The sequence below is a fragment of the Corvus kubaryi genome, unplaced genomic scaffold (assembly GCF_017639235.1).
Source record: "Corvus kubaryi isolate FWS band 111438036 unplaced genomic scaffold, C.kubaryi_AGA036_p1.0 37149, whole genome shotgun sequence".
In the NCBI taxonomy this organism is placed as follows: domain Eukaryota; kingdom Metazoa; phylum Chordata; class Aves; order Passeriformes; family Corvidae; genus Corvus; species Corvus kubaryi.
Window position 1 is genome coordinate 609005 of NW_024581039.1, and position 22445 is coordinate 631449.

Genomic DNA, 22445 nt, shown 5'->3' on the forward strand with positions numbered 1-22445 from the left:
TTTTCTTAGAATCTTTTTAGGCTGTGAAGTCTGAAATTGACACTGTATAGTTTTGCTAAAATTTAGCATTAGCTTTCTTACAGCTGAACATTATAATACAGAAAATAATAATGGGTTTTACTAATAATATTTTAATACTTCTTTCTGTGCTTTGGAATTTGACTAGCCCGTGGAATCCACTTAATTGGCACCCTCATTAACAGCCCGTCTATTCAACCTGAATGATAGCTTCAAGTGATTCATTCTCGATTGGTCTTCAGGTTTTAGAGTTTTCATCAAGTGCCCTAAGTGATTGAGGCATTCCCCTCATGTGCAGGGAGGGACTCAGGCAGTGACAAATGGCACACTGACTACTGACAGGAATGCCTGCTGTTTGCCTCAGCTCTTCCTCAGAAAGTGCAAAGTGCTGTTCTCACTGGCACACCTTCCTTTCTGTGTGACCATTGGTTTAGTTGGTTGGGTTTCTTTTCCTCTTACAAGTGCTAATGAGTTCAACTTAAAAACCATTTGAAAATTCTTTACTAATGTATGTGGCCTGACCTGAAAGAAATACGTCATTCAATAAAACTTAATATTAATCAGTGTGCGATGTATTTTATAATCCTGGAAGAGTGAAGGTGGTTAATTAAATGATATGGTTGGATCTCTGTTGGGGTGTGCCAATTAAAAGGGATTCTGGTGTGTTTCAAAGCATTCAGGTGAGCTTGGTGCTCCAGCTTCCTGCTGCGGGGGGAAGCTGAAAACCTGCAAGCATGCTCAAGACAGGAGTGCCCCGGGAATATTCCTGGGAATCAGACAACAGTGAACAGGCTAAAGATTTTTAAGTCCTGAAGTTAGGAAAAAATGCACTAGTCCTAGGAGCACAGGCAGGTTCCTGTCAGGATCTATTCACTACACACAGGACCTGTTCTGTACCACGAAGCAGCTCCACTGCACCTACCACTACAGGTAGTAATGTAAAGAGATTTGCACGTGGAAATAACCTTGATTGTGTGGCTCTGCCTTAGCTCCTCCCTTTAACTGGCTAGCAGGTAGACTGAAATAGCCTGGATTCCCAGTGGAATACCATGCAAGTGAATTTTTCTTTGTAAGATACTACAGGTGTGCTTACCTAAGGGAGTTTCCTTCAGCAGAACATGTTCATCCATAGATGTTGCTGCAGTTCTGAACAGGGTCTAATGGCTGACCATGAGTATATTCTGCACCAGATTGAGCTACTTAGGGTTTTTAGCTGATTTGCTGGTGCATAATAAGCCCATTAGGTAACATTCCATCTAAGATGCAGTAGTCCTTGCAAAAACTTTTGGTTTTGGTACTGGAAAATCAAGCAAGTAAGAAGGCCCCAAGACAAAGCAATTGGATGAGAGACAAAGGATAGGTTGGGGAGGATGAGGCTAAAATACAAATGGAAAAAGAAAGAGAACAAAGATAAAGTGAAGTTCTCACTTTTGGGGTGGGGGGATTTTTGTCTTTATGGCCAGGTAAACTAAACCTTTTGCCCTTCCCTTTCTCCCTCTGTCTGGTGCTTTTTCCCTGTTGCTGCTGAGTTTGCTCTCCATACATGTCCTGTTAGGTACTGTTTATCCTGGTGATTCAGTAAAGAAAAGCAATTGTGATGTTCACAGAATGTCAAAAGGGAGCTGCAGGGAGGTGGAGAGAGAAGTGTGGGTTCCCAGGTACTGCTGTTCAAGGAGGAAAGCCCCTGGAGTTGCAGGAGCAGCTGGCATTGCCTGTTGCCTGTCAGGGTATTTGTGTCTCTCATGGAAACTTGCTCTGCTTTAAGAGCTGCAGGTTTAAAAAAAAACAGTGCAAAGCACTGGAGGAAAAGAAGCTATTTTCGTGTTCTTTCATTTGAAAAGAACACTCCTCTTAATAAATATAGTTTAAAATGTTCTTTGTTGAAATATCCTTTTAAATATTAATTCATCACTTTTTGTAGTCCTTTTCATATGTCAAGCAGCAGCTGGCTTTTTACAGGGTGTTTGGTTGTGTCCTGTAGGGGTAGTATTTCCTGGAGAAAGAACTATGTATAGGCATTTATTACTAAGTATTTTGCTACTTTTTCTTTAGATGTTACCTTTCGAGAAGCTTGGATGAGAAATACTCTGACTTGTTTTCCTTCTTAGTGCTTGGCACTGGCTTTTTGCTGTACAACTGCCATTACTGTAGGTGGAAGAGGACAGGGAAGTTAGATGAGATTGGTATTTTTTCCTTTGGAAGGAAGGAAGGAAGAATGAAAGTAAACAGAGTTTGCAAACAAGTAACAGGAAAAAAGGTTATTTGCAGCTTACTCTTCTTTCTAGTGCCCATGTAATTGCTCCTGAAATGGAAAATGTATAGTTTTGTGTTTTCAGTGAGTAAGTAGCTGCTCTTATACTCCTGTTACGGAAGTGAAATGTTTTGTTTAAAATAAACAATGGTAGAACAATCCTAGCAATGAAAATACATTCCCTATAAAGTTGTTACCTTTCTATAATGTTTTATTGCCATTAATATTCCTGTAAAAGGAATATTAACCTAAAGGAATATTAACCCTGACTCACTGACAGGTTTTCTGGCTGAACAAAACCCTCGTCTACTTGCTGGGGGGATAAGGCAGCAAATCTGGGCTAATGAATGTTAATATTTCTCTTTAGTTACAGAAAGGAGTATATTGCTCCCATGGAAACTACATAGCTCATTTCCCTTCATACTCAGCGTTCTTGTGTATCTTTATTTTCCACCTCCACCATTTTTCCTTCTAACCCTTTTTTTTTTTTCTGAAACTTTGACTTTAAATGCAGGCAGGTGATGATTTTCACAAACTGTGTTTTATTTTGGTGTGGGTTGGAATGAGAGAACTGGAAGTTAATGCCACCTTAAGCCCAAAATAAAATGGTAAGCAAACATGCTGAATGTCAGAATTTCACAGTAGATGCTTCTTGTTCTACTGTAATCAGTTACAATTAAACATCTTCTGTACTCATTGAAATAGCAGAGCAGGGGCCTTAACTAAGAGCATTATTGGCATGTGTGGTCAGTACATGAGTCTGGCAGCTTGCTGCAAAATCAGGACAATCACTGAGCTGGGGCTGGAATGTTGTGTGGCTCTTTTGTGTTACCGCATCCCGGTTTCCTTCAGAAGTCCTACAAGCCAAAGGCTTTGGAAGGACTGTGAAACCTCCAAATGTTTCTGTTACTGGAATAAGAAGTTCTGGTTTGCTGTTTTCTTACATAATCAAATAATGTTCCAGATTCTCCAGTATTGTATTGCAGCCTGTTAATACAGGAACAGCCAAACAGAGATTTGGGGAATGGTATTTGAGCCCAGTAAATGTGCCACTTATGGCTGGTCAGAGGGTTTTGCCTTTAAGCTGAACTTAAGACAAAGTTAACACCCCAAAACAGTTCTGGTCAGCCTGAGGCTGAGTCCCTCACTTCTGGCCACTGTTTGGTCAGTTAAGGCCAAGTGTTTGGCATTTCAAAGCGAGTATTTCTGTGTGTCTGAATACAGCCTTACCGTGTCCCAAAGGCTCTGAGCAGGTGCCAGTTTGAAATCCCTGTAGTTAGCTGAACTCGGGCAGAGCCTTGCAGTAGAGCAGTAAATGTACCCATGCTGAACACTGTTGTAGTGGGCTGGCAGGAGTGCCAGTGGAATCTGCATTGCAGTGATGGCAGGTTTTCTTTGCTTAACATGCTGTATATTTAATGGTTTGCATTTTGCCATCTTACTATGTCAGGACATTGGAGAACTCTGTACGAAGACTGTGTTCAAACACACCAAGCCACAGTGCTCCCAGAGCATTTATTTCAGGATTTCTTCGGGTATACGTTAGTAAATAATGCAGCTCTGGAGATCATTTTTTGGTCAATATTTTTGCAGAGTGTACACATCACTACATACGCCAGACTCTTAGAGAGATCATTCCTAAAAATATGCAAATACATGTTCAAAAAATACCGATGTCATGAAGGAGTCTTGGGTTTGATTTTAAGTCTTTGCAAGTCACTGGTGAGATTCACAAGTTCCAAGCCATAAGAGACAATAGTAATAATTTGATTCTGGAGTTGTACGTAGGCCCCTTGCACTATCAAGGTAATCTGGGAAGGCGCTTGAGTAATATTTCTATAAACCCATGTGCATCTCCCATGGTCAGTGGTGTATGAAGGAGCTTTGTGGCCCAGAATGCCAGTCAGTCTGGCTTCCAGCACCTGCCAGCTCTGTCAGCAGGGCTTGTGTTTGTATTTGGCTACTGCTTTGGGTCCCATCCCAGTTATGACATTTAACCTTTATTTGCTATATTGCAGTGTTTGACACAAGACGTTACGTAGAGCTGAACCAAACCTTTTGTCTCATCTATTCTGGTTTATCATTTAGAAGACATGCAATATCTGCCAGATGCTGCTTCCTAACCAGTGCAGTTTTGCATCACACCAGAGAATTCATCAGCATAAATCTCCATACACGTGTCCTGAATGTGGAGCAATCTGCAGATCTGTCCACTTCCAGACCCATGTCACTAAGAACTGCCTGCATTATACCCGAAGAGTTGGGTTTCGGTCAGTATAATGATTCCTTTTGTTATCAATTTATGTATAATTTATGGTTTTAAAAGTGATTTTCCATTTTCATAAGCATTATTTGGACCAGCTTCATGGGTTTAAGGTTGTCATGGAAACAGTACTATTAGTACTAAAATTTTGGAATAAATACATCAAGATTCTGCTTTGTTTTGGGCATCCACTTTCGTACATGATTAAATCAGAATATTAGCTAGTGTCACACAGATTCAGGACTTCACGGTTTATAAGGTCTAGAAAATTCAGATGCATTGTCTTAATTTCAGTTTTTTAAAAAAACTTCTTGAGTTTTTTCAAAACATTGAATTTTAGATTGTCTCTCTGGTAGAACAGTCATTTTCAGTACTTCCAGAATGTATGATTGAGATGTTGATGGGCATACTGCACCTGTCTGGTTGTTCTTTTCTGTGGGAAGTCGATTCCTTGGCTTTACATGGCTTGTAAATTACCTTTCTAAAACAGCCTTGTCTTTTGGTTCTCCTTTGTTACTCTTCAGTTTCCCTTTGACTTTTATGTTTCCCTGTAATGGCAACTCACTGAGAAAATGGGGAGCAGAGGCATTTCATAGAAATGTTTAGTTTTGAAAGACTTGAAAAAAGGTTTTCTGTTAGAATTTTCCTTGCACTGAATGGCAGGCAGCACAGCAAGAGATCAGAAGAGCTGCCCATACCCTGAGCTTTGCTCAGCACTCCTAAAACACGTCCACTTCACCCTGTCTGCCTGGAAAAAAGGCCATTCTAAATCTTAGGGCAGGTAGCTCCTTCCACCCTTAAGGTGCCACAGTTCATTTTCCAGGATGGCTGTGCAATCTTCCCCTAAGGGAAGAAAGCATTTTTACTGCATCAAGCCTATGTTTTCAGCTTGAATCCATGGCCTGACATAACTCCAAGCTCTTTTCATTTCTTTGGGTTCTTTTCTTTTACCCTTACCTCTCAAGCAGTAGTCTGTCTTGTCCTGCATTTCCTCTATCTGTTTCCTGCACTCCACTGCCCTTCCCTCTAATCTGTGTCTCTTGGGTTTGTACACAGAATCACCTCTAGGGACTCCTGGCCTGCCCCAGTAACACCAGTGGAATCCCAAATCCTGCACTGGGAATCTAAGTCACTGAACTTTTCAACATGTCTCATAAAAATCTCATTTAACACTGAGTCAGAATTTCTTGATCTGGTGAGACTAAACCAAAGTCACCCAGGCAAGCAAAAGCAGTCTCTGGGAATGTTACTGTCTTCCTCCTTAGACTCCTCAGCCTCTTCTTAGAGCTGCGGTGCTTTTGCCTGAAGAGCAGCATGCACCATCCTGCTTTTCCAAAGGGTCTCTGCCAAGAAGTTCCCTTTGATTCCAGTGATTTAGGCTAGTTGTCTGCACTGAATCAGCTGAAAACTTCAGCCTGACGTTTCACTGCATCCTGCCAAGGTGAAAGCAAGAAGCTGTTAGAACAGTCCCCGAGAGGGCTTGGTCCTTAGGAACTGTGTAATATACAATGGTGGATGCTGAGGATCAGCTGTTACGTGGCATCACTAGAGAATGAGGTCAAGCCCTGGCATGGGGAGGTGAAAATGCCACCTGGCTCTCTGGGGGGACACTGAGGAGTAGATGTGTTATTGAGAGCATCACGCTGTGTATGGCTGTGAAGAAGTGCTCAGCTCTGTATGAGCACAGAAGATCTTAACAGAGCCAAAAAAGACCAGAATGACCTGCTTTAGAGAATGCCTTGGGTAGCAGAGACTAGATGGGTATAAACTCAATGAATAGTATTAAGACTATAAATTAAATGCTCAGAAAAAGAAAGGATGATATTTCATAAAATTCAAGGGTGATAAATTTTAAAAGGAAAATGGGATCCTCAAATGCAATGTAGAACTATTTCCTGCTTTATTGCTATCATCAGGGCACTAAAACTATTGAAAATTTGACATTTATGTGACAACAATCGTACTGCCATGATAGATGCTAAAATTAAAGTTCTGGAGGGGTGAAGGCCTTCTACATTTGAAGAGTTTGTAAAAGTCTTACTTCAAGATACTGATTAATAAGAAATGGTTTCATTTGACAGGTAATTGCTGATTGCACTATGTTCTTGGGACTGATTTGGGAGCATTTGGTACTGGAGATGTAGGGCATTAAAGGGGGCCATTGTGTATAAAAATTCTTACGTTCTAATATTAATTCAAATTTTTAATCATTTCATTTTAGAATAGATGCGGAAATGTCACAGATTTTCGACACAGTAGAAGTATGTTTTTGAAAAATATTTTCCGAATTCCAATATGATATATTGATCTGATAGTAGGGATTTGGTTTAGTTTTCCTGAGTTTCAATCCAAGTGCTGATTTGATTACATGTGCAGAAAATCATTACCAGTATATCTTCAGTAAATCTAAACAAGGGAAATGGTGAAAATGTTTTCCTTACTGGTTTTCCATTTGGTGGTAGTTTCTAAATTGCTTTGGTGTACTTTATAAACAATACCCTGCATGTGATAAAAAATGTGTTCTGGAAAATCTCTTTCCAAATTTGCAGAGGACTTAAGCGTTCTTTCTGCAATCAATAGAGTATTTGTCGACCCTTCTGTTTTATTGTAATAACATAAAAACATGTTCTGACCTTGTATCTCTTAGATTTTCAAATGAAAATGTGTGAAATTTCTTTCCCCTTACTTTGTGATCCACAAATTGCTGGTTATGTTGATTCTTACGGGGTTGTTTAAATTGACAGAGTAATATTGTTTTATCCAGTTTTTATCCATACGTGTTTCTCTCTTCCCTTTGCTTGGAAATCTGTGTTGATTATGTCCAGCGCTGCTCAGGGCAGGGCTGCACTGACTCTCCTTCGCTCTCTCCGCAGCTGCGTGCACTGCAATGTTGTGTACTCTGACGTGGCGGCACTCAAGTCTCATATTCAAGGTTGTCACTGTGAAGTCTTTTACAAGTGTCCTATCTGTCCCATGGCATTTAAATCTGCTCCCAGCACACACTCCCATGCCTATACACAACACCCCGGTATCAAGATAGGCGAACCAAAGTAAGCAAAATTCATCTTCTACTGCACTTGCCTGCATTTGAATAAGCTGTGAAATTGCATTCTGTCCTGTGCTTGCAGTCGTAACAGTCACCTCTCACAGCCACCACTTTGTCAGACTGCTGGTGATGGGGATTTGTATAGTACTTTCATGAATTTTCAGCTGGCAGTTCACTGGGCAAAGGTGACATTTCTCTGAATGTACTAGCAGGTCTTTAAGCACTGCATGCTACAAGAGAGTGATTGCAAAATGTAATTACACAAATTATTTGGACAGGTGGCCAGAGTGTTGCTCGTTCTGATGTTTTAATCTGCTTAGCTCATCTGCATTTTTACTGTGAATTAAAATAATGTGATTCCAAAAAGAGCTGCTAAGACTCATCAGTGCTTATGTGGTGATTTTCATAACGTGGTTGAAAAGTTGAGAAAAAGCGATTTTATCTGTTTATATAAGCTTTTTTCCAATAGGTAATCTCTTTCTGGCTTAAAGCAGAAGTGGTTCTGTTTTGTAGCTAGGAAAGTTGGCCATAAAGGTGGTATTTTGCTGAAGGTGGTGACACAGGGCACAGGTGGGACTCGGCTTCAGGGTCTTTTTTTAAAGCTGTTGGACACTGGCAGGCTCTGCTGAAGGCAGCAGGTGCTGCTGTGTGTGCAAACCCCTCCAACCCTCAGGTCTGAGCCTCTCTGAGCACCCCTTCTCCTCCATCTGCTGCTTCCTCACTGCTACAAGTGCACTGTTCAGAGCAAACAGTCAGGGATTGAGCTTCATGTTTTCTCTGGGGCACGCACAGAGCACCAGCACGGTAACAACTTGCAGGCTCAAGAACACAGAAAGTATCCTATGATATAATAACCAGCGTTCCTAAGAGTTCCGTTTCTCACTGTTTCTTCTAACATATTAACAGGAGATTTTTTTCTTTATTTACACCTTCATCAAAGCAAAATGGCAACAAACTTGCCATGTCTGATACCAAATGAAGGCATTTCTGCCTAGTGGGAAATGATACCTTGTTTTAATTCAGGATGGTATCATCAGTCAGAGGCTGTGAGATACCAACATTTAAAACTTTTTTCAGGTTCTCATAGTTCTCATTAGAGAAGTCCAAAAGATTAAGATCACTATTTCTGTAAGATGCTACACATACGAAGAGTGAACTGTGCTTGGATCTGCCAAACTGTTTCTGATCAGGTTCATGAATTAAGTATTTTTCATTTGTTTTCTTTCCATATAGATGCACTTATAATTGTATTTCTTTACTAATTTATTTTGATTATAAAAAATGAAATGAAATTTTATTAAGTACTACTCTAATAAGTCACAGAATCCATAGTTGAGCGCTTCTCTTAAGAAGTGGTGTTTCCTTTAAATTTGCCAGTTTTCATCAAGATGGTGCCTTAAATGCATGCAGAGTGACTGGTAGGATTTTTCTAGCCCTTGCAGTGCTCAGAGTTCTTGGCCTGCCTAGTGCTGAGCAGAACTGACAGGTTGTATTGGAGGCAATACGTTCACATTTGGGTTGTCTGTGCTGCATCACGGAGCACCCGGGCTGCATGACTGGCACCCATTGCAAGCCTGCCAGCCTCATTCCTGACCCCAGGTGTGTGGCACAGTCCAGGGACACTGGCCATGGCTTCAGCAGTGCCAGGACCCCATGGTTTCTGAGGGACTCTGTAGTAGGTCACACTCCTGTGTTTACAGGAATTGAGCTCCTGGGGAATCTTGCTGCCTGCCTCTGGCATTTACTTGGAACTGTGTGATTTACAATTACATTACAAACAGTTGCTTCAGAACAGATGCACTAAACTATTGGTGTATGAAAAATTACTTTTATATGCAGGGATTCTCAGTGGGATGAAATGAGATTATTTTAATATAGGGAAATGGATGGCTGTCTCGTCTTTCAACTCTGGGAAGCTCTCTCCTGTAACATACTCTAAGCTTTGGTTTCCCAGAAAACCACAGAGATGATCTTCTTTTTTTCAGTAAACAGTGTCTAGGTATGGCAGTAAGATATTTTTCATGGCTAATCTCTTTTTCAATACTGCAGAAATTCTTGTTTATCAAGCCGAATTATGGATATTTACTGTACTATTGGTAAACGTGTATTATCCCACAAGTTCCTTTTTTTAGAGAAAAAAATTTGGGAAGGAGAAATACTATCCTCTGGTGCAGAAGCTTTCCAAATGCTAAATGTCTTTTATGTGATTGAAAGTATTTTCCTTTCACATGTATTTATATACACGTGAATTTGTTAAACAGATTTTTGGGAAGTGAAAAGGCCACGCGCCTGCTTTGGTGTATACTGTGGGGCCTGAGCAGTGCTGAGTAACCAGCCTGAGGATGGGATGGGATGGGATGGGATGGGATGGGATGGGATGGGATGGGATGGGATGAACTGCCTGACTTGCTCCAGCATCCCTGTAAATGTCATCCTGTGGAAGCACAACTGCCTTTAAGCTTTGAACAGCATTTTAGGCAGTTGCATGTTAAACACTGACTACTTGAATTAAATTTTAAAAAGCCAAAACCAGCATACATAGTTGCATGTATATTGTTAAGGATTGAAAATCATGCTTTTGCTATGTCTGAAGGAAATAGTCCAGGTGTGTATAGTCATAACTTATACTGCGAGATGTTTTGGTATGGATTTAAGTGAGTACAGTCATTGCCCAGAGACTTGTTGAAATTTGGATCTTTACCAGATAGTCCTGCTTCTGTGAAAGCAGAGTAAAGTATTTTAGCTGCCATAGAAAATGCATAGATTCAGCTCTTGGTGTTTTTAGAGAGTTACAATTTTTATATGCAATAAATTCAGAAAGACGTCAAATTTTTTTTGTAGCAGATTCACTACAGATCTGCAGTGAAGGGTTCACCACAGAAAGCAGGACAGTAGTACATTGATAATCAGAGGTTGCTGTGTAAATAATACATTTATCTTAGCATATGTGGGAAACTGGGACCACTTGATACCACAAAAAAAGTCTTTCCCAGTTAATACGAAGAAGTGTACTGTTTTTCATTTGGAATTACAGGACAGCTTGGACATGGAAGCGATGCCCGTCTTCTTGTCATCTCAAAACACAGTGCAGTGTGATCCCTAGAACTCTGGAACAATGCACTATCAGTGATAATTACTTAGAGGGATATGGAAAGGACTGGGAACATTTATGTGGCTAAATGAGAAGATTTAGCACTTTAGCAGGCAGGGGGGTTTGTGGGTTGGTGGTTTTTTTAGGACAGGGGAAGCACCTCTTGCTGTACTGAGCACCTGTGGTTGGGATTCTTTTATTTTAGCTAAACTTTCTCTGCAGCACTACAGGTTAGATGGCTTAGATTTCTCTCTCATCTGATGACCTCTGGTTAGAAAACTGCTGTCAGAACAGGAGGCTGAGGGACCTAAGTTCAAAAGTCACACGTGCTCCAAGAGAGGAAGAGTTTGGTGGTGTCTCTACATTTCTATGACAGATTCATCAAGGCTTGGAATGGCAGATCAGGAAAATCCCATCCTGCACTGTTGGAGCTTCAGGGCGTTGACAGAGTCTAGGCTTGGCATTCAGGAGCCTCAAAGGCATGAACATTGCCAAAATTATATTTATCTTGAAGTATGTTACTAACTACTATTGAATGAATCACTCCCTTAAAACATACTGCTTTTGTAACCTGGAGCAGAGATATTATCCTTCAGCTACGTTGTGAGTTCAGAAACTGAAGATGTTGAACTGTCAGAGTATCCTGAGCAGATGTTGTTGTATATGTAACTGGCACATGCTGTTGTTTTCTGACTTCTTGTTTGCAGTTTTTAAATTATTTTTTTCTATTTTTCTGTTTCTTCTACTGCTCCCATATTTTGAAATTAAAGGATGTTTTGAATTAGTTTAACTTTTTTCAGGCAGTGTGAAACGATTGCTTAAACATGTCAGATCTTATCTGTGATGAGAAAAAAAGTTAACATCATGATTCTTGCAAATAGATCCTCAACATGACTGACATTGTTTATTGTACTTCTGTTTTTAGAATAATATATAAATGCTCTATGTGTGACACTGTGTTTACTCTACAACCTTTGCTCTATCGCCACTTTGATCAGCACATTGAAAACCAGAAGGTGTCTGTTTTCAAGTGTCCAGACTGTTCTCTTCTATATGCACAGAAACAGCTTATGATGGATCATATCAAGGTGTGTAGGCATCTTCCCTTGTTTCCTTCATAGATACCATTTGTCATGCAATATATGCTGTGAGAACATACTGTGAAAAGGCACAGAATAACAAGAAGACTGCTGAGAAAGATGTTAGTAATTCTGAGAGGGTAATCTGTGAATATTGTTCTCAAATGTTAAAATGTTATATTTTGTCTTGTTTTCAGCATATCTGTGATCCCTCAGTCGGTTTTTCTGTAAGAATGTTGATTTTGGTATACTGGGAATATCTCAGCTAGTCCGATCCTAACAAATATTGAGCTTTATTTACAGTGTTCTAAGTATTATTCTAATTGTTAGGAGCTGAGAATGTTGAGTGCATCACAAAATCAAACCTTTGATGTTCAGAATTCACCAGGAAGCAGTATGTTGCTAGATGTAGAGGTTATCTGTGTGTATTCACATAGGAACATGAACATGTGTGCTTTAAAAAAAACTCTTAAGTGGATTTCCTCATAAACACCGTTAACAACTAAAGATTCACTGTGATCCTTGTAAGTCCTGGTTTTAAGGATCAGCAGTCCCCTGGCTATCCTATGTTAACTGTGTGTTTGACACAGACTGTTACCTTCTACCATACAGACCAAAGCTAAGTTTTTTATGCGTTATTAACCCTTGGTCCCTGAACACGGCCCTAAAGTTCAGAATGGCACCATGGAGCTCGCTGCGTTTCTCTGGCAGTGACAAAATTTCTGAGTACAATTTCTCTACAGCAAAGTGAAAAACCAGACATCTTTTTTGGCTGCTGAAACCATCATTTTACATTTTAGTCCCAACTATGTCACTTGTAACCATAGAATTCTGCAAAGTTGTGCTGAAAATAAGATCACAAGTCTTGAAAAAAACAGGTGGTTTTAAAGCCAGTCTTCAGCTTGAGGAGGAAATGAGGGAAGGGCTGAGCCAAGATGTTCAGAAATACAAGGACTGGATATTGTCTTTGTTTCAGAACTAGTAGCACTAGTTCTTGCATGTTTACTGCAAGGTATCTTAGATGGTCCTCTCAGGCAGCAATGCAAAGCTCTGTTTTCTATTTCCTTTGATCTACTCAGATGGTTGGGGTTTTTTTCACTAAATAGGCAAATTCTGTGTATTGCAGTGTATGTCTTGTTTCTGTAATTAGTTTTTCCTGACTCAGGTATTACTGGAAAAGTGTTGTTATACCTGTACATAAGTACTTCTGTAAGACCTGAAGACAACACTTTTAGGAGCTCAGTCTGACTGCAGTTAGGGCTAGAAGCTGTCTTTACAGAAATCCCGCTGCTCAGCATCTCACATTTTAAAGATACGCTCAGCTACTTGGGCACTACTTAACTTCTTTGGCTTTAGTGTTCCATGCTAGTACTTGAACTTTCAACCAGTGGGGTTTTAGCATGATTCACTATAAATGATTCAGACATTTTTGGGACTAAAATTAGAGGATTAGAGAATACATGTGCAGTAGCAGTATTTCTGGTTTTGCATTTAGGATGTGTGTATAGTAGTAGGGACTGAAGCAAAGCAGTGTAAATTGGAGTTCAGTTAAGGGGAACTGAAAAAAACAGTAACAGGTTATAAATAAAAGCAGAAAAGGATTTGGGGAGAGGATAAAAGCACAAAAAGGACTCAGGGAGAGTATGAGTGCCAGACAGAGGCAGAGCTTAGCTGCACAGACAGTAATGGTTTGGTATGGCTAGACATAAGCCATTAAGGCAGAGACAGACCTGGGTGAAAGTAGGACTGAAAGGGACAGAAGGAAGCTCAGGAGGAGGTTATTTAAAACTGCAGAAAATAACCCAGAGTAATTCCTGCAGATGTCAATATTTCTTGATGGCAAAATGTATGTCTCATTTTCCTGTAATAACTCGCTACAAGAAAATTTCCAGCAGCCAGTGAGAGCAGGTGGTGAGGACTGCTCTGGGCTGGCCTGGAGGTGTAATTCTCCCTGTTTGGCCAGCACTGGGACTCCATACTATGCTTTAATGCTCTTGGTGTAGTTCCAAATAAGAAACCAAATTTCAAGCATTGTATTTAAAAGACATTTGGAAAGTTGAGCACTAACATTTTACATGCTGACAGGTTAGGCTGGAATGGAATCTCCAGGTCAGCTTCAGTTGCGTGAGAGTACAGGAACCTCGTTTCCTCCTCCCCTGTTGCAGTGAGATGCTAAAGCCAGCCTACTCCTTTACTACACACCTGCACTTTGCTCTTAGTTGCTGGTCCTGTGCACTTTGCTTTTTACTAACAGTTATGGGGGGTTAATTACTGGCTTTTCTTCTATTTAAAAGCTGTTGAACAAAGAACATGTACTACTGATGAGGTTGATACTTGCTCTAGAGCCAGTGGGTAGCCCCAAGAGCCAAAGTATTTACGAAAGTACTTGTATCAGATTGATACTCCTGTATTCCCAGAATCAAGAATGTATTGAATGGGTTTTATGTGAAGGAAAAAGAATTCTGTTTGGGCTGGTTAAATGTATCCTCCAAAAGGGTTATAGTAAGTGTCAGTAGGTGAGAGGATCAGAACACTGTCCCGGTAAAGGACAAGCCTTTTAGATGTGAGACCTCAACTGTGGGTCCCTGTTCAGCAGTGGATTAGCTCTGGGCTGCAGTCATCCCTGATGGCCCACAACCATCCTCATTCCTGCTGTGTCCATATCCACGTGTGGAACTCAGACACACAGCTGAAGCCCCCCAGCCATTCCTGAACAAGTCACTTTGTTGGAAGGCTCAGGTGTCACACCAGCACACTGCACTGGTTTGGAAATGGGGGAAGGAGGATTCTTCCCTTCTTACTGACCATTGACTTAAAGTGCAGACATAAGTCCCTGAGGAGAGCTTCCCACCCAGAAGCTTCAGGGGCTGGAGAACAGCTGGTCAGACCCCTCTGATCTGCTCTGGGGCCCTGTCAGCCCCGCACACCTTGGCTTCTAACGGCTTCTAATGACAAGGTAGCCCTAAATGAGTGTGCTCATTACCTGACTGGGGAGTAAGGCAGGGCTTAACCTCAGCCTCAACTTAAAATGTTAATATATCCTAAATTACATAGCTGTGTGATGTTTCCAGAGTTGCCTTGTCCTTCTTACCAATATGCCAAGTCAACATTTGGTCAGTAAAAAAGCCTTTCCTTCTTGGAAAACTCCAGTCACATAGTCTGGAATGAGGATGCTCAACTAATATATCAGGTAAGTAAAGCAGGAAATGAGCATAAAGTACTTCTTGAGCCCTTTTTCGCCCCTGTTAAACCGCAACTTAACCTACAAAGTAAGTCTCTTATTTTTTTGTGAAAATACCTGCATATGGTACCTGTTATTGTTAGCTCTTGCTAGGTCTTGCCTTTACTTAACGCTGTTTCTTTAAGAATGTGATCTGATGATAATAGTATGCCAAAGAAGTAACTGAAGGTTTTTGGTTGAGTACAACAGTGTGTGTCTATGTTATTTTTGTACCTTTTTTTTTTTCTCTCCTTTGTTGTAGTCTATGCATGGAACTTTGAAAAGTGTTGAGGGGCCACCAAACCTGGGGATAAATCTGCCTCTCAGTACTAAACCCACAACTCAGAACTCAGCCAGTCACAACAAGGAGGACACAAAATCTGTCAACGGAACAGAAAAGCTGGAGAAGAAATCTCCTTCTCCCATAAAGAAAGCAGAGCCTAAAAAAGTTGCTAGTCCTGGCTGGACATGTTGGGAGTGTGACAGGCTCTTCACTCAGAGAGATGTTTACATCTCCCACATGAGGAAAGAACATGGAAAGGTAAAAGAATATATTCAAATACAAAAAAGTGAATCAAACCTGAAAGGTGAAGTATTTGTTTCTAAATTCTGTTTGTGTTTTTGCAAATAATTCCTTTAAGTCCCAGCATTATTATTCTCTGTTCTTATATCTATTTCATCTTTTTTTCTTTGGCTGCTTAGTTTTTTTCAGTTTCTACATCATTCTACGGAGAAAATCAATTAGGCTTGTTCATTCAGTACCGAAATTTTTTCAAGATGGAAAGAGTGAGAGATACTGCTGTATTTCATCCAAGCCATCTAATCTGATCCAGATTCTTATTTCTTCATTGTGCCTTCTCAGTTCCCTCTCTTTAAGGTGGTGTGGTGAATGTGGCAGTGCCGGGATAACGGTTGGACCCAATCTTAAAGATCTTTTCCAACTTAAACAATTTGATTCTATTCTGTTCTGAAGCTCAGTGTCTGTTAGCCTCAGGGAGTGGAGACTCAGTCTTGTTTTACTGGTCCAGTGAGTGCCAACTGGTGTTTATCATTTAAAGGCAGACACATTCTACAGTTGAGCTGTTGCTCTAGTCTTACACTTGAAAGTTCAGCTGAGTTAACAAGTCGAATTTTGTATTTAAAGCAGGTGGACTTGAGATATCTTACTTAAAATGGATTGAAAGTGAAATATGGGAATGTTGCATCCTCAAGTCAGCAGAGAGACTGTTTGATGTTCTTCCTGAGTTCAATAGCATTTCCAGTTACATAGCTGTGTGATGTTTCCAGAGTTGCCTTGTCCTTGTCCTTGAAATTAAAAAGACTGGCAGGCAGGAAGGCAGTAGTGACCCTGCTTAGCTGTGGCAGGCTCCAGCCCCTTGCGGACATGTGGCAGCCACCTGCCAAGCCAGTCTTCACCTTCACCTTTGCTGTGTGCTGGTGGCAATGCTGTGGCTCTTTCCTCAGCTGGGAACCAGGGAGTTAAACTGATGTACTGTGCTGCACTGCAGCAAAAGACCAGGACTGGGAGGGATAATAGGCTTATTTTGTCTAAGTGGAGGAGAAACACCCCGAGTGAAAATCCGTAGTTTGCAGGATGCTAATGTGCTGTAATAAATGATTGCATATTTCCAGAGGTTTGTATTATAGTTATTATCTCTAAAGCTGTTCTGCAAATGATTTTATTCTGTTTATAAACATTTTATGGAAAAGCTGAAAATGCTGGACTACTGAGTGTCATCTTCAATTTTCTTAGGACAACTTCAAGCAAATAGCACCCCATCATCCTTGCCTCCAGTAACTCCCACCCCATTCCTTCAGCTTCCTGCTGCCCAAATATTAACTCAGCGGAGCTTTTACTGGCAATCAGAAATGAGTTTAAGACCGAATGCATTGTACATTTATGCAATTCTTAAAAACAAAACAGCACAACCTCCCAATGAAACTGTCACTTCAGAGTGAACTAGAGAGCGATATTCAGTCTGATTCCATCCACAGCAGAGTAGCCAAAGGCATGTAAAATAAGGTTAGTAACGTATCAATAATGCTTTCTAAATATTAGCTTTAAATCTGTGTCTTTCTCTATCTGATGTTAATGTGCAGCGTTACCTCAAGAACAGCCCTTATTATGAAATATTAGATAATTGTTGCACTCAAATCCTGGCCTGAAGGCCTCTTTCATGGCTTCCATTCAGGTGCTGTTTTTTATCCTCATTCAAGCAGTTCCTTGAATAATGCAGGAGGCAGATAGATACTAAAATGAACAGGAATACAACTCCATGTCAGATAGATATTAAAATGAACAGAGATCCAACTCCCTGTCTTTCAGAAATGGGGTATTACAGACCAGGTGCTACATTCCTTCCCAACTTGTCAAAATTTTAAGTAATTGTTAGCTGTCAAAAAGACTATGTTGAAAAGCTAAACTTTTACTATAGAGAGAATAGAAATGAGCATAAGATAACCAGGTATGTTATATGTATCTAATAAATAGAGGAACTAATTTATAGTCTGATTTTCTTAAAAATGGTAGGTGTGGGTTAAATGCTCTAAAATGGCAGGATGATTGTTTAAAACTGTAATTAAGCAATTCATGAGCTATTCACAAAATCCATTGTCATGCAAGGTATTTGAAAATACTTAGTTTCAAACTTCTAATTTCTGCTTTTGCAGGACCAGAGTGAAAGAGCTGTAACAACCCCTAGCTGATCCCAGGCTGGATTATGCAGAGGTATTCATAGGAGAGGTATTGCCGTGTATATACCATTTGGACAGATCCTTGAGTTTCCAGCCCTTATTGGGAACTGTCTACACAGAAGACAGATTCAGATTTCCTGTATCCTCTCCTGAGGATCCTGGATGAAGGGAGCCAGCTGTAGGGTAGGAGATTTCGTAGCCACCTTGGTGTGACTCTCTGCCTGATCTTAAAAGTGCAGCAAAAAAAAAAAAAAAAGCTACCAGCCCAGACAAGGGATTGTTCCAACAAGCCTGTACAACTCCTGTCTGAAACTGGATCATGTGTGTCTGCCCTCCACCAGGCAGGTATATGCTGAGCTTCCTCCGACTTGTGTGCAGGTGTGTTTCTGTGAAAAGGCAGACGTTTCATACGTAGGAATTACCAACTCCAACTTGCTCGTCGATCATCCTCTTCCTGTCAAGACAAGATGCTGTGCAACAGATCTAAGCTGCACTTAATTACAGAACTAATTTTTCAATTCTTTTGGGTTTAGCTGCCATTGCAGAAACTAATGCATCCAAAATCCTATTTAGGTCTCTATCTGGAGTCTCCCCAAGGAATTTAGAACAAGTGTGAGGTCACAGCTGGCTACCCTACATAGTGCCCCCAGGTACTGCTGAGCATTATCTTCCTCCTGCGTTTCTGACCATGGGCTTCATGCCTCTGCTCACTGCCACACAGCTACTGCTGTGTGACTGTTCCATCCTTCTTAGCTTCTTCCTTTCCTTTTTCCTTCCACTTGACCAGCTGCAACATCCACCCCACAGAATTCCCCAAACAGATGGCCATCAAGTTGGCATCAGATCATACCTCTCATTTTGTCATGACTTTTCTGAGACCTGTTAGTGTGTCTGTGAGGTTCAGTTTTGGTCCTTCGTCTTCCATGCTCTTCACCCCTCCCTGTTTGTGGCTGAGGAGCTCCTAGTCAGCAGCTGAGGACATGGTTTGGTGATGGGAAGGGAAAGTAAATCCCTCATCCTGCTGCCTTTTACTGATCCAGAATTAGTCTCTGATCTTCCCTGTTTCTTTGGTGGAAGAAATTCTCTTCACCCACCGTCCATGACACCAGTTTACAGCTGGGGACAGGGGTGTGTGTGTGTAGCTCATGGTGGCCACACTGCTTTGAATGAGGTCCAGCTCTGACTTGTACAATGCTGTTGAAGGAGGGGTGTACATGAAGTACACTACCAAAAACGGGTAAGTGGTGTTTCTTTCCTATTTATCCAAAGGTTCAACGCATGCAGCACTTTTACTGAGCTTTTTTAATGAAAGTCTTTCTCTTCTTTTTTTTAAAGCAAATGAAGAAGCATCCTTGTCGACAATGTGACAAATCTTTCAGTTCATCCCATAGTTTATGTCGGCACAATCGTATCAAGCACAAAGGCATTAGGAAGGTTTATACGTGCTCGTAAGTTCTGTTTTTATTTATTTAGAAAGGGAATACAAAAACCATTGTTAGTTGAACATCTTTCCTTAACTGTGTAAGAGCCAGTGTCCCATTCGTTCAGATGCTCAGGACAGGCCAGACCAATTAGCTGTCCTGTTTGCAGAAACATGTCAGGCTCCTGAGAGTGCAGTGTGTAAAGTCTGCAATCGGAAACTTGGCTGAGCTGAGCGTTTGCAGTTCCACCTTGGGGAACCTGGTTTTCAGGAGTCTCTCAAATAAATACACAACCACTCTTCTACAAAAGGCACTTGTTAAGCATGACACTTGAATGTGTGTGTGTGTGTGTGTGTCTGCAGGCACTGCCCAGATTCAAGACGTACTTTTACCAAGAGGTTGATGTTGGAAAAACATATTCAGTTGATGCATGGCATTAAAGACCCTGATGTGAAAGAAATGACTGAATCTACCAATATGGAAGAAACAGAAGTAAAAGAAGACACAAAGGTAATCACTTAGAAGACTCATTCAATCACTGAGAATGGGGGTTTTTTGTGGGTATATATTCAGCATCTTTAAATAAATACAGGTACTCTGATGCCATAACTGTCTCATCTTCTGTGAAGTAGAGCCTCAAAAGGATTGTTTATCAGAGTTGTTGTAGAATCTGCCAAGGAAAAGGTTCTGACATTTGCAAGTCACAAATAGTTATGAAAATAATTGCATATTTATGTTTACATGATACACCATTTCTGTCTTTTTGTTAGGTTCCTAGTCCAAAGCGTAAATTGGAAGAACCTGTAATGGAGTTCAGACCTCCACGAGGTGCAATCACTCAGCCATTAAAGAAGCTGAAGATAAATGTTTTTAAAGTTCACAAGTGTGCAGTTTGTGGCTTTACAACAGAAAATCTTCTCCAGTTTCATGAACATATTCCTCAGCATAAATCTGATGGCTCTTCATACCAATGCAGGGAATGTGGACTCTGCTACACATCTCATGTGTCCCTTTCCAGACATCTCTTCATTGTACATAAGCTGAAGGAGCCTCAGCCAGTATCAAAACAGAATGGGTCTGGGGAGGATAATCAGCAAGAAAACAAACCCAATCATGAGGATGACTCGTCCGACAGCGCGGCATCGGACAGAAGATGCAAAGTGTGCGCAAAGACTTTTGAAACTGAAGCGGCCTTAAACACTCACATGAGAACACATGGCATGGCCTTCATCAAGTCCAAAAGAATGAGTTCAGCTGAAAAGTGATCAGATTGTTTGGGATGCAGAAATCTCGCTCCACATTGGAATACTAATGACATTTTTGCTACAGAAAGTTCAAGGTATAATAGTGTTAACAGTACTGTTCAGGCTGTTGCAATATATTCTGCATAAAAGTGTCCCCTTCACCTCATTGTCTATACCCTCAGAACCTTTGAAGCAGTATTTGAGTTGAAAAGAGTTTGTATATATTTAAACTAATAATTTTTATACTCCTTTGTTATGTGTTTGTATAAGTATCTAGTGGAAAAATTGGTTTTTTTCTGTTTTGTTTCTGTTCTTTTGTAGTAAGTTTCTTTAAAACAGAGTTCTGAATGCTGGGGCAGTTCCTTAGGTTCTCAAACTGTTTGGTTTTTGAAAGAAAGTTTAGCTAATGCATCAGAAGGAGGTGCTTGGAGCGGAGAGGAGAGAGGAAGCAAGCTAAGGGGAGATTTTAAATTCTGAAGAACTTGGGCTTCCAAATGTCTTAAGGAAGCTTTTAAACTTTTTCTTACAAAATATATTTAAAAAAAAAAAAAAGTAGCATTACATGTGTAAAATGAAGTGCTGGTTTTTAGGTGGCAACACCAGAACAGGTGTACACCCCCTGGAGTGGTCAAGTACTTTTGAAGAGTATAAATGCCCAACTCTGTGTATCATGAAATGATTTTCTTAGGTCATCAGGTGCTTGTGATCAAAGCTCAAATTGTTACAAAAGGGCTGGGCTGCTCTGGATTTAAGAAATAAGATGTAATTAGAGGAATAGGTTTATAATGATGATGTTTTTTGTCATGTAATTTATTAAACATATAGAAGTGAGTACACAGCATTATGTATTTTCCTTGCTGGTTATTGAAAAGAAATAGTTAACCCTTGCTACCGGGGTTGAGATTTGCCAGCTCCACATGATCATGCCAAACGTTCTGGTGCTCTGTGTCACACGCAGCCACAACTGGGAAGGAGCCAGCCCCAGCCAGCACTGGGACTGGGGCTTGCAGCTTTAGCACAGGCCCTGCAGAGCTCGGCCAGACATTGCAAACTCCTGTCCAGCACCACTAGTTTTGCTTGCACAAGTACAAAAAGGTACCATACTGTCCCTTTCAGATAGAGTTCTCTGTGAGAGTATATTTCTAGTTTGCTTTTGCATTTTATACCTTGTATGTAACCCTACAAAAAAATTTTTTGTACTTTTTTTTAAAACAAATTGTGTGTATATAGATAGCTGCATGATAAACAGTAGTAATTGTTGGGTTCCTTAAAAGTCTTGCTGCGGTCAGATGTTACTATACACTATGTCCATTACGACTGTATTAAACACATTTCATATGTAAATAAATGTGGAGCATTTTGCCCCAAAAGTTTTGTGAGATTCTGTTATTTATCATTAAATTTTAATAGTTTTAAAATTTAAAGTGTTTAAAAAGACATGGATCCTCTCAGCCACCTCTGTAAAACTTAATCGTTCTGCCAATTGTGTATCAGATACATTAGTTCTGCTCTCTCCATCTTCATTCCTAATTTGGCTCCTGGATAGATGCTTGTTAGCCCATTTATATTACTGGCATATCGAGTGCTTGTGAGGTACTTCATCCTACAGCACGCAGCAGGCACAGCACCTCAGCGTGTGCTGGCCACTGCTACCACTGCCCTTCCCATTTAGTGGATACCTCTGAATACTTGTTTGTTGATGTGCACTGTCAACTGTACAACAAATGAGTTATCACTATGCAGAATGGTGTTTTGTATACAGTGAACAGATAATAAAAGTTCAGTTTTCACAGCCATTACTAATACTTTTCTTTATTTTCCCTTTTCACTGTCTTACACCTGGAAGTAACCTGACAATGCAAATGGCATCGTGGTGCCAGGACGTCACGCTGCCACTCATGTCCCCAGAGGAGCTCTTGCACAGCCAGGGAGTGCAGCCCAGCTGCTTGGCAGTGAGCTCTCTTCAGGTCTAACTGGCAGATCAATTTAACTGTCCAGCCAGTAATCTCTTGAAAGTTTTAAGGGATACAGGGTCTTGAATTGCCCCATAAGCTCCAGACACATTTCTGTGTCAGAGCTGATATACCTCCTTAACAGGAGGACGATGTCCTGAAAAGC

General features: G+C 40.6%; 1 protein-coding gene across 9 annotated transcripts in view; it reads left to right on the forward strand.

The window, feature by feature from the left end:
- ZNF532 (zinc finger protein 532) overlaps positions 1–22123 on the forward strand; it is a 34275-nt gene extending 12152 nt beyond the window's left edge. For 5 of the 9 annotated variants that reach the window (XM_042021540.1, XM_042021543.1, XM_042021542.1 and 2 more), the window contains 7 exons: positions 4358–4539; positions 7406–7582; positions 11595–11757; positions 15231–15509; positions 18998–19110; positions 19446–19593; positions 19854–22123. In XM_042021540.1, coding sequence (XP_041877474.1) covers positions 4358–4539; positions 7406–7582; positions 11595–11757; positions 15231–15509; positions 18998–19110; positions 19446–19593; positions 19854–20348 — 1557 coding nt within the window. In that variant the 3' untranslated portion in view covers positions 20349–22123. Of the gene's footprint in view, positions 1–4357; positions 4540–7405; positions 7583–11594; positions 11758–15230; positions 15510–16721; positions 17949–18997; positions 19111–19445; positions 19594–19853 lie in introns of those variants that run through there. The other 4 variants (XR_006014954.1, XR_006014953.1, XR_006014952.1 and 1 more) reach the window with 4 other exon arrangements.
- Positions 22124–22445: the final 322 nt, after the last annotated feature.